The following is a 12,538-nucleotide window of genomic DNA, read 5'->3' on the forward strand; positions in this document are numbered from 1 at the left end:
ACGGAGTTGCCACACCTGTCAGTTTTAGGCCCTCATTTATTAGAAAGACACAGTTTAGAATAAGTATATTAAATGTGAACTGCCACTTCAAGAGCCACCCCCTTCCCATCTCCTCTTTCTCTCTATTTAACATTCAAAGCAACTGAAGCATACAATGACATAAGAGCAAGATGAATTACATAAAAGAAGACAACTCATTATTTAGAGTACATTCGAATTCTCAGTTTTATTGACTTATTTTCTAACTTTGGGGCTTTTCTCTGATAAAGTCACTGGTAAACTGCTACAATGAAAGAAGCTGGCTGGGCCTGCCTTTCCCTAGACCGAGCTTCCCTATGAATCGGGATAGAGAGCGCTGTGGGCTCGCTGGCAGTCATAGGAGAGTAAATACAATCACCCCCTGCTAATATGTTCAGATACCTGCAAATATCCCATGTGTAACTGCAGAGCTTGCTCCTACTGTAATCATACAGGCTGATGTCTACTAGGTACTATACCAGATTTTCTTAAAATAACAGCCATTTTAAAAGGATGAGGAAGGATATGTGAGGACGAATGGCTGTCACCCTCCTGTCAATACATGTGTCCCATGGAAAGGTCTCGGGAACCATGCCCGAACCATCTGGCACTTCATAGATTAGAAGTCCCCGAAGCTCCCTGCTAGAGACACGGCCCTGTTTGTAAGGAAAGCTCAAGCAGATGACCCAGCAGTGTTCCCACAGCAGGCTGCTGTTACCGTGTTAACAGCAGCTCATGTAAATAATTAGGATGTATATACTAGTACCTACACATCCCCGAATAACCAGGTTCTGGCGAAAATGTATAGAATTCCATAGGAAATAGATGGTATCCCCCCAAAAATGTATACACACTTGAACACAGATAATTCACTTAACGTTGACTCCTTTTCAGGTTTAACTGATTTGAAATAATGAGTGAAGCCAGACTAAGCTCTGAACAAAGAAAATTCATCCTAAACTGCCACTAGATATTTTTTAATTGTAATACATAAAAGAGAAAGTGTACAGTACAAAATCGGCAACAGTCGACGAACAGAGGACACACAAATACCAAATGAAATGATTCTTGATGTTTATGATTCCATTGCTTCACATTACCAGCAGTGCCTGGACCAGAATGGTCATCAGTTTGAAAACAGGCATTGGCCAAAAAAAAAAAATAAATAAAAATTGTTCATTTCTGTAGATTCATCTAAATTTTGAAAATGAACTGTATGTTAATAAACCATGACTTTGTAATCATTCAAAGTGAGTATACATTTTTGGGGAACACCCTGTAGATGCCAACACAGTTAACTTACAGACTCTGCGTGTTCCATCACTGCTAACACAAAGAAGACATATTCTTGACCACTTTGGAGTTGCTTGTTTGTAAATCCTCCATAATGTTTGTCATCTCCCAGGGTGAACTCCGTGGGAAGGACATCGAAGTGAGCAGCTATATATGGCTTTAATTCAACTTCTCTTCCGTAACGGAGGCTTCTGCGTTTCCTGGATATCTCTTTAAGCAGCTAAAAAAAGTGGGAAATAGAGAAAGAAATGTAAACAATAATAACCCAACTTGATGATAGTTTCATGGGAGAAGTTAGTTCAGGACTGGGAATAGCCCAAGGGCCACTTGTTCACTCTTCACGAAGCACATCAGCATCCCTAGAACCTCAGTTCTCTCAGTGCAAATGCGTGTCTTGCTGTCAAGGTAAGAAACTGGACTGCTATGGCAAGGCCCCGGCGACAGACACAGGACAATTAGGTCCTTTAGTGGTGGCTCCTATCATTGTCCGCCCCAGTGAAATCTTTTCAAAACGCAAGAGTGCATTAGAACTTGTCTAAAGAAAAAGCCAGCTTGAGTCATAAAAGCTTGTCAATTTGGGCTGTATTGTTACTTATTAAACAAGTACTAAACTCAGATAAAGCCACCTAAACTTTCAATTATTACTAACTTTTTTGGAGAGATTAGTGCCATTTCAGATTGTTTTTAATAGTGAGATCATTTATAGGATGCAAATTCCCTCAAATCTGCAGGAATAAAATCTGATGCCTGATTTTTAACTGACAATAATAAATAGATATTGTTATTTATTTAACAATTTCCAGCTTGATCTGCTCTTTAATTTAGGTACTTATGAAAACTTAATGACAAAATTACTGTCTACTCCTGTTTTTGAAAGTCTATTCTATAATAATAGAAGGGTAATATGCTAATTAGACCGGATGTCCTTCAACAAAGCAGGGGCTGCAAGGGAAGCCAGGGGAAGGAAGGCCTACTCTTGCACAAATTTTGTGCATTGGGCCTCTAGTAGAAACGATAATAGTAAAAACCAAACTAGTGATATCTTCAGCAAGACCAGACTTCCGTGATAGTAATGGCTGCAGGTGGTACATATGACGAACACCAAAGCTTTATGTCAGGAACTGGTAGTGACAAAGCAGAGGCTGCAAGGGAAGCCAGGGGAAGGAAGGCCTACTCTTGCACAAATTTTGTGCATTGGGCCTCTAGTAGAAACGATAATAGTAAAAACCAAACTAGTGATATCTTCAGCAAGACCAGACTTCCGTGATAGTAATGGCTGCAGGTGGTACATATGACGAACACCAAAGCTTTATGTCAGGAACTGGTAGTAAACTATAGTCTCTTCTACACAGAATTTTAAATGTGCTCTGCTGGTTTAAAATGATAACCTAAAGAAGTGTGAAAAAGTCTTTTGGTTATATAATTTGTGCTGTTATTTTTGAATAATTTTTCACTTACAATATTCTCACATTTTCTGGGAAATGTGAGTTTATTGATATAATTAGAATTACATGAAATATAGGCTATTTTATGAAAACCATATTAGATTGGGCATAACCTGTTTAGCAAATTTGGACCATCTGATGATAAATTCAGGTCTGCTTATTAATAATGCACCATCTGGGTTATAGTAAATCAAGGCCAGAAACCTACTAGTATCTTTCAATTCTGTTGTCAAATTTAGATTTACTCATAAGGATGATGAAAATGACAACAGCTAATATTTATTAAGCAGTTACTAGGCACTGTTTTTGGAGCCTAAACATGTTGTATTAGTTCATTTACTCCTCATAATAGCCTATAATTTAGGCTAGTATCGTCCCCATTTGCTAAATGAGGTAACTGAGGCATAATAGGAAGTGGCAATATATAATTGGACTCAATTGGTGAAATAAAATGAAATTATATGTAAGAGATTTTTCAACCATACTTTTGTTTACTTATTAGTTGCACAACATCAAGGAAACAAACCCAACAATTAAGGTAAATTGATCATCTAAATTGTTTTAACTCAGTCTGTATTTAAACAAATATAAATATTGTACATCTGCTTTCATTATCACATGTTAGTGTGTATTTAGATTTCTTTTTCCTGGATTCTTTTTACATGTTATTTTTAAAAATCCCGAGACCATATATTTAATGCTACACTTGAAAAGTCATTGCAAAGGTTACTGTTGATAGGCAGTAAATGATGGTCCATGACGTGGGGAAGGACAAAGGCACTGCAGATGAGCTGAACAGCTTTTTGAAGTTGGTTAATCAGAAACATTTACCATCAGTTGTTTATGTAACTGCTCCCTTCTTCTACTTCACTGATCAAACCCTACCTTGATTTTCTTTATATTTCAGATGTAGTCAACTGTCATCATTCATCCATATCACTGTCATCCCCATGAATACCTTTTGCTAGGGTTCCTTTAGAAGATTTTGAGGAGGTATGTTAGGAAAAAAGTGTGTGCGTTTGGTGCTCTTTAGAGCCAATGTGGCCATTCATTAAGGTCACACCTGGAAAAATCAACTCTGTCCCTGCAGGTTGCTCTAATCTCTGCAGGATGCTTCCCGTGTTATACTTTAAATGAGTCATGTATGCTCAGATGGCACTGGAGTTAGCCAGTAGGAGTATGCTGAAGTTAAAACCACAAATAACCCCATTATTTTACAAGAAGCTTTTAAAGTACAATGCGATGAAAAGCTTATGATATATTCCAAGACCTGCCCTGAATGAAATGTAACTAACATTTTAGGACTCATTCTGCCCCAAGTCCATTTTGACTATCAATTTCTACTCTGCCCAGTCTGACTTTGACAATAGCAGTTCCAACTCTATAATTTATTATGAGGAAATTGTCCCCAAACAAAGGACACATGTTCTCAAAAAAATAACATTTAGAGTAAATCTGTTTAGAAAGCTTCGTGTTTTTTTTTATGGGCCTAGATGTGAGGCATACATTGGAACTCCCCTTAGGCCACCATTCTAGTTATTAATATTGATTGATTGAACAATTTAAATTATACACTGTTCTAAGAAAATCACTTAGTCAAATACATTTAAGAGAGGAATACTGCTTTGTCAAACCTGGCAATACCAAGATATAGATAAAATTACTACAATGCTTTTATCATCCATGGTAGGGAAAAAAAAGAAATGAAGAACTTTCTGCAGGGATCAGAAACAGAATGAGTAAGCATAGAGGAGGTTGCAGCCTGCTTTCATTCGCTCCCCTCCACGGTAGTTACAAGATGTATTGGAGGTAATTCCGGAAGATATATCGAGGGCTTTGGTGGTTTTTTTTTTTATCAGAAATAATTTTCATTTTCCAGTCAATGCATATCTTATTTCTTCCACCATTAATTCTACAATGTGGTCTCAATTATATCAGTAAGAAAAGTGGGTAACAACCCATCCTGACCCCCACATTTTGAATTAATAAATGTTCTTTATCAAACTATTATACAGATTAATGTACCACAATGTGTGGGATGATTAAAATGACCCTTTGTTATGGGAATCAGTGGCACAGACCCATAGAGTTTAATTGCAAGAAAGTTCAATGTCATATAGCGCTATACTTTAATCTATTAGCATTGCTGTGCATTCTGGAGGTTGGAAAAGAGAATCAGCTTCATATTACTTATCACGCAATGGCTCCATCTATAAGGAAATCTTATTATTTATAACATACAGATAATGTATTATAGAAATGCAGACTTGAAACCTATATGTTCCCATTAACCAATGTCACCCCCCAATACATTTTTAAAAATAAAAAATTAAAAGTATTTGATGTCCTTGTTGGTCTGGATCTTAATTCCTTGAAAACTTTAAAAAAAAGTAGAAAGACTCAAAGATTCTATAAATCGTCTTTGCATTTTAAATCTAAATCCAACTGAATTTTATAATTCAGCTGAGAATTGATAAAAATAATAAAGAATATCTCAGGATTAACTGATTCAAAATGTTGACAGAAGACCAGCTGACCATTTTGCACATTCAGACGACGGATAACTATTCCTCTAACATCATGGGAACATGATTTGTTCCTTTATTATCAACAGAAAAAAAATAAGATTTATAACAAATTACTTGACAACATTATTCAAATGATGTCTCAATTTATACTCCTCCAATGCTCATCTAATCACTAAACAGTGACACAAAAGCATAATCCTAACCTTGAACTCATCTCCCCTTCTCCACTTGAGTTTAACTCAGATACATGAAGTGGATGATGATGAACCCACTTCTAGAGATGACATATGTCTGCCTAAAGCAGCTACCAGCCCTCACCTGTCAGATCACTGCCTCCTTAGTGCAGACATGTATGAAATAAACATCACTTGCCTGGAATGCAGCTAGGGAATTTCTGCTTTTCCTTGCTTGAACTAATTTGAGGTAGGGAAAATACCTAGAAATTACAGGTTGGTTGATAATATAGGGCCGATGTTGTAAATAATCTCAATAAATTAAAATCTCCCATTTCCCCAAATGGGAGCCTTTTTACTTGCCTTCTGAACTGATTCAAACCAGCATCACATGAAAATAGCAAAGTCTCTCTTAGATTTCAAATCTGAACCCCAACCATTAACTTGCTGTGGCTTTCCGGGGAATCTGGCTTAATACTTCTGAGCACAGCCTTTTCATCTCACTAGAGGTATATAATAATTAGGTATTGTGGACAACTTCATACTAACTTAAAAAACAACAACCCAATGTTCTTCCAGCAAAAGGAGTATAAATTAAAATGTACTCACTCTTGTGGTATGATTTCGGAAATTAAAATAATACTCATTTAATATCTGCTCTATTTTTAGCACTATTTTCTTCCTTGGATCAAAATTTTGTGATTTCTGTTGTTGCCTGCCCCTGTGGTTAAGTGTGATTTTGATTCTGATATCCTACAGAATACAGAACAAGGCAACCATATGCTAATCAGCACAATTCTGTGAGAAACTGGTCAAGGATCTATAGTGGGTCAAATGTTGAATTCTGCTGCAAAATGCAATTTAACATTTTTGTAACAGCTGCAGCTACCATTGCATTAATGAAGGGGGATTTGGAATTCATAACATTGGTGATGAAGCCTTTGCTGACAATTCACTCACCTTTTACACCTCTGCATCATGTTTTACAAAGGGCAAGGGGCAAAATACTAAAGCCAAGGAAGATTAGACAGGTTGTAAGCTTTATTGCAGCTTAATGTTTTTTAATTAAAGCAAAAGGCTCTTTGTTGTGATCTCTAGAGGTTAACACACCCATAGCACTGAACTATCCGAACAGCCAGCTGACCAGCCATGCAGAAGTCAGCAACTGGATTGGATGCTGAAAGGACTCTGTAGAGAGGAGGAGAATGTTTAATAAATTAAAGAACCAGTGAAAGACACTGCCAACAAAGACACACTTACCTCATCTAATTCCATTTCATCTGGACTCTCCCATGGCTTGATAAATTTCCCACGAGATTTCTTCAAAGGCACAATTATTATGTAGTAACCTCTGCACGAGAATCGGTAGACAAAAATAAGTTAGTTCAGGGAGAAAAGTAAATGGATATATTTTAAGTCTTCCACAGACCAGTGATTGAGACAGAAGGCAAATTACGGAGATGGAGGAACTTGTCCATCAATGACAAATAACCACCTGTTCCTTCAATTTTAAAAACAACATGAGTAGACATTTATGTGTGACTGCAATGAGCTTATATGGTTAGATCACCATGGTTGACTGCTCTTTATTAGTATCATAAACAGGATGGGAATGCTCTGTTAGGACCCTGGTGCTGGACACATACAAGGCTGATATACTGAAATTGACCAATACAAGCTGCTGAACCAAATATTTTCTATGATGGCAATTTATAAGACAACTTTTAAAAAGGGAAATGTGTAAAAAAATTACTCTTAGTTTATACCATGCTTATATTCTGATAATGATAATTTTATTTACATACCCCTAAAAAAGTTAAAAGCAGAAAAATTACTCATAATCTTATAACAATTATATGAAGATATTAAAAAGCTCCCCTTTTTAACTATCAAATGGTAAACCTAAAGGTAAGTGTGGCAGAAATTTGGAGATAACCACTATCTAAGGGCCTTCAACATAGATCTCAATGTAATACATCTATAGGAAGAGGCAAAAGTAACTGAGTTCTCCAAATGAGAATAGCTGACTAAAATTTAAGTAATATATAAAGTTACCTGTCACATATAGATGTAGGCTATTTGTAAAATAAAATAAAATAAAATTGTAACTTCCACATAGTCTATACTCTGCCCTTGTATTCATGGTTAGGAACTAGTTAATACCAATCTGCAGTAGTAAGTATACAATGACTTTGCAATAATGGCTAACACATTAAGCACTTCCTACTTCCCAGGTATTATATTAAATGCATCATTTCATTTTGCCCCCTCACAAATTTTATAATAGACAAAGAGACAAATTGGTAAAATTACGGCCCCCATTAAAACAGATAGTAAAGGGATACAAATCTACATATATCTTAATCTTAGCAATAGTCTCCCCCAACCCCCACTCCCAAACTCCCCCTCTGTATCACATAATACTAAGGACTCCATAAATTTTGTGAAGATTTATTTTGAAAACACACATACACTTTCAGAAGAGAAGGCTGCCACGCAGGGGAAGGGCACTAACGTTATATCACAGAGGCCAATAGCACACACAGGAAGGCCTCTTCCCACTGATCTCAAAGCAAAGTCTGCAATCAGCCCAGCAAACCCTCCTTGGTAAAGAACACTGTTTCCATAAATGTCCCGTGTGGTAACCAGTAGCCTGTTGTGGCTGTGGAGCACCTGGAATGTGGCTAGTCTGAAGTGAGGTTTGCTCTCAAATATAAGAGACATGGATTTAAAGACTTAATATGGAAAACCAATGTAAGTATCTCAGTAATAATTTTTAATAGTCATCATATGTTAAAATGATACTATTCTGGATACGCTGGGTCAAATAAAAAATTAGTTTCGCCTCTTTCTTTGTACTTCTCCCGTAGTGGCTAGAAAATTTAAAAATTTCACATGTGGCTCTCATTATATTTGTTGGATGGTACCACTCTAGAGCATTCTTATAAAGAATGTGGCATCTGGAGATCTATATGGCCCAGAATTCAGGCTCTATCACTAGTATGCTGTGTGATCTTGGGCTGGTCATGTAACATCCCTGAACCTCAGCTGTATATTCTGAAAAAATGTGACTTGGGTGGGGATCACTAACAATACAGTATACAGGTAATGTGTTATGGAATTGTGCACCTGAAACCTGTATAATTTTGTTAACCAGTGTCACCCAAATAAATTAAATAAAAAGATAAAAAGGAAATTAAAATAATACCAGACTTTTATTTTGGGGGAAATACAAGCATATTTATACAAAGCACTTAGCATAGTGTGTGGCATATTGCACTAAATGGATGCCACCTGCTTCTGGCTGATACTGACCATCAGGTGGGAGAGGTGCACCTCAACTACCGTATTCAGTAGGACACAGTGAAATTCCCTGAGATGCAGTTTCAAGAACTTGACAAACTTCTTTCTCTCTAATCAAGAATTCTATGACTATACCTGAGCCCTCTCTCCATGGTGCTCTGAGCAGCTATCAACAGACTCACAAGATCACATCACTCAGCCATTCATTTTCTTTCCTACAAATAATCATGACGATCAAGGAGGGGGAAGAGAATGAAGAGTTGGAGTGTGTGAGAGGCTAATGCCCTTTTTTTTTTAATGACCCAGAGTAAGCTTCCTCCTCTCCCGGTCCTCCCACCACCTGAAGGATTTGCCAAACAAGTCCATCATGTTAAATGAGCACTGAGGGGAATGACAGGGGATGCAACCGAGCGTAGGAAATAACGCTGCAGATGTGCTTGATAAACACACTTGTCAGGGAACCTCTTGTATTTCTCTACCAATCATGCAAAGTCAGGACAGGTTCTCTTTGCCCAAAGCGATGATAATGCACATTGTCACAGAGCTCCCACTGTCCTCGTTCAGAATCATGCAAATCAAGGTGAAGCTGATAAATTCTATTAATTTTTCTTTCTGCTTTCATACTTCGAGTTGCCAATCTTGTACATGAAAAAAGGGAATTCATTCTTCTGCAGCACTTCCCAACGATTCATATTACTTGCAGTTGGGATAAGAATTGTACAGGGCTCCCCCCGCCTTAGTAATTAATTGTGTGGCTGGATATGATCTCCACTGATCTCTGAAGCATTCATCTACAACAGTCACAGTGGAGCCTGCTTCAAAGCAACTCCCTTCTCTCTCTCTCTTTTTAAAATTGCATTATTTTTTAAAAATGTTTTTACTGCTTTCAGAGAAAGGGAGAGGGAGAGAGAGAAAAACATTGATGAGAGAGAAGCATAGATCAGCTGCCTCCTGCATGCCCCTACCAGAGATCCAGTCCCCAACCCAGGCATGTGCCCGGACCAGAATTGAACTGGTGGCCTCCTGGTGAATGGGACAATGCTCATCCAACTGAACCACTCTGGCCAGGCTCATAGCGACTCTTGTCCGGTGAAAGAAATGGCGTGGAGCGCTGCGAGTTTGGAACTCCATGTTACAGAACGTCTCGCCTGGGTCTAAGTTCATACATTTCAACTTTGTTCTCTGCAACTGTGGTTTTGTAAACACCCATGTGGTTGCTTTTCCTGAAACCTAGATTTCCCCAGAGTATACTGCTTCCCTTGAAGTTTCATGTGGTGGCTGTTTCTTCATTCCTCCTCCCCACCCATGAACCTCAGGGTTAGGACTTGGGGTTTCTTTTCTAGGACTGGCCCATGAACCACCACGGCTCTCAGATCCTTGAGCTCTGCCTTTCTAAAGCCAACATCCTCTACTCTACCATGGCTGAAATCTGTGATGGCCTTTCTCTGTGCCTGAACCCAAGGAGCTGAACACAGCCTGAGAAATAACGCATAGGGCAGAAGGATGCCATAAATTCATGATCAGCGAACTCCAGCCCTCAATACTGCCTGGAAATAGACCACGACTTCTTTAGTTACCTAGACCTTCAATTTTACATGATAACGTTTTCAAACTTTCTCCCCTGGCCTAAAACCTTAAACCTCCTTATCATCCCACTAGAAGATGGCCTTATCACTAATATACAGAGAGAATAAAAACTTTCAGACAATAATTCCCTCCACGTCTGTCTACCAGACTACAAGCCTACCTAGGTCTGTACACAACCAAAACCTTTCCTTCGGGGGGAGCAGGAGGACTGGCTCTATGTTTTAAGGCCAAGGACTCTTTCTTGCATTGGTTCCCATCATTTCACTCTAAAGAAGTTTACCATATGCTAGCGATTTTCAACCTTTTTCTTCTCATGGCACACATAAACTAATTACTAAAACTCTGAAGCACACCAAATATATATATATAATCTGACAAAAAAATATATACTTTTTTAAATTCATTTACACCGGGTGGCTATTGTTGTGTTGGCTGTTGTCATGTTATTTGATAATCTAAGGGAAAAGAGGTCAGTGCCCCTGCCTAAAGAGTCGGGTACTGCATGTTTTAAAAATTCTTGTGGCACATCAGCATGCCACAGCACAGTGGTTGAAATGCACTGCTGTATATCACACCCCTTCTCTTTCTCATATATGCATATTTCAGCTTCTCCCACCTCATTGGATCCTATATATTTGCTTCCAACCTTATATAAATATCTGCCATTTAAAAATAAAGCAAACCACATGCCGTTCCAGTCATCATTCCTTCTCTCTCCTACCCCTTACTGTCCAAATTCTGAGAAGAGCTGTCTGTTCTTGCCGTTCTCCATTTCTTTACCTTCCATTCACTTTCTTATTGACTAGGCTCCTGCCTCATTAGCCCACCTCCCTGTCCTTGCCAGGGTGTTCGGTGACCTCAATCATGTTACATGAAAAGGATAATTTTTGATCCTCTTCTTTCTTGATCTCTTAATAGAATCTGACAATGTCGATAAGACCCTCTCAGTGTTTTCTCGGTATCTAACTCTCCTGGTTCTACAGTTATATTCCTCCGCACATTACCCTTGTTTCTCTAGCAGGATTTATCATCTGTTACCAGCAATTAAATGATAGAGTTCCTCGAGGCTCTGGCCAAGGACTCCTTTCCACTCCTTCTCTCCCTCTGTGATCTCATTCCAGCGCAGAGCAACATTTATTACCTGCATGCAAACGATTTACAGACTCACATCTTCAGCCAGAACGCTCCTCTGAGCACGACAGGTTCATCCAATTCCAACTGTAGGTCTCCATTTCTATGTCACTAAAGTACTTCAAATTTACTGTGATTAAAGCAAACAAAAAAAATGCCTCCAAAATAAATCCTCTTCCAATAACAACCAGGATCCTTTTTGTGGAACAAGCTCTAACCTAGGAGTTTCCCATTAACAATCTGCTCTCACTCTCTCCTTCTCTCCTGCCCAACCTACGACCAAGTCCTATGGCTTCCAAACCTTTCCCTACTGTTCACACCTCCCTTCTTCTCAACTGTCACCACGCCAGGCTTATCCCATTGTCACATATCTGGATTGTTCCTTCCTCTCCTAACATTCTATCACTATAGAGTTTAGAGCAGTGGTTCTCAACCTGTGGGTCGCGACCCCTTGGGCGGTCTAACGACCCTTTCACAGGGGTCGCCTAAGACCATCCTGCATATCAGATATTTACATTAGGATTCATAACAGTAGCAACATTACAGTTATGAAGTAGCAACAAAAATAATTGTATGGTTGGGTCACAACATGAGGAACTGTATTTAAAGGGCCAGAAGGTTGAGAACCACTGGTTTAGAGCCCTATTGTTCAGTCTCTGACCAAACCATATGATCTAAAAAAAACCTTTTTTAAAATGAAAAAAAATTGCTTTTAGAATTAGATCAGCTTTATAAACGAGTGAAATTAAACTGCACACTCTGCTTTGCCTGTCTGACTCCAATTTAGGCTCAAAACACCCTGTTCAACAATGACTTTAGCTAATAGGCAAATAAATAACCTCAGAATAAATATATTTAGAAAGCCCTTGACTACTTACAAAGTAAGCTGTGTTTTCCCACTATATTAGATTTAATTAGATAAGTTAAATCTAACCTTCAGAATTTTAATTATATTAAGTAAAGTTTTACTAATTCTATTTAATATGTTATCATCAAGGGGCCCAGCTTCACATAATTATACGGGAAGCTAAGCTCTGGCCTTGGTGGCAGTCCCACTTCA

At 38.3% G+C, this 12,538-nt stretch overlaps 1 protein-coding gene across 19 annotated transcripts in view; it reads right to left on the reverse strand.

Annotated features, from left to right (window-relative positions):
* The window catches only part of PTPRD (protein tyrosine phosphatase, receptor type, D), an 865,179-nt gene that overhangs the window by 139,994 nt on the left and 712,647 nt on the right, over positions 1–12,538 (reverse strand). For all 19 annotated transcript variants that reach the window (XM_014550614.1, XM_014550624.1, XM_014550612.1 and 16 more), the window contains 2 exons: positions 6,718–6,808; positions 1,322–1,531 (listed from right to left, as the gene is read on the reverse strand). In XM_014550614.1, coding sequence (XP_014406100.1) covers positions 1,322–1,531; positions 6,718–6,808 — 301 coding nt within the window. The remainder of the gene's footprint in view (positions 1–1,321; positions 1,532–6,717; positions 6,809–12,538) is intronic.

Source organism: Myotis brandtii, unplaced genomic scaffold (assembly GCF_000412655.1).
Source record: "Myotis brandtii unplaced genomic scaffold, ASM41265v1 scaffold606, whole genome shotgun sequence".
NCBI lineage: Eukaryota > Metazoa > Chordata > Mammalia > Chiroptera > Vespertilionidae > Myotis > Myotis brandtii.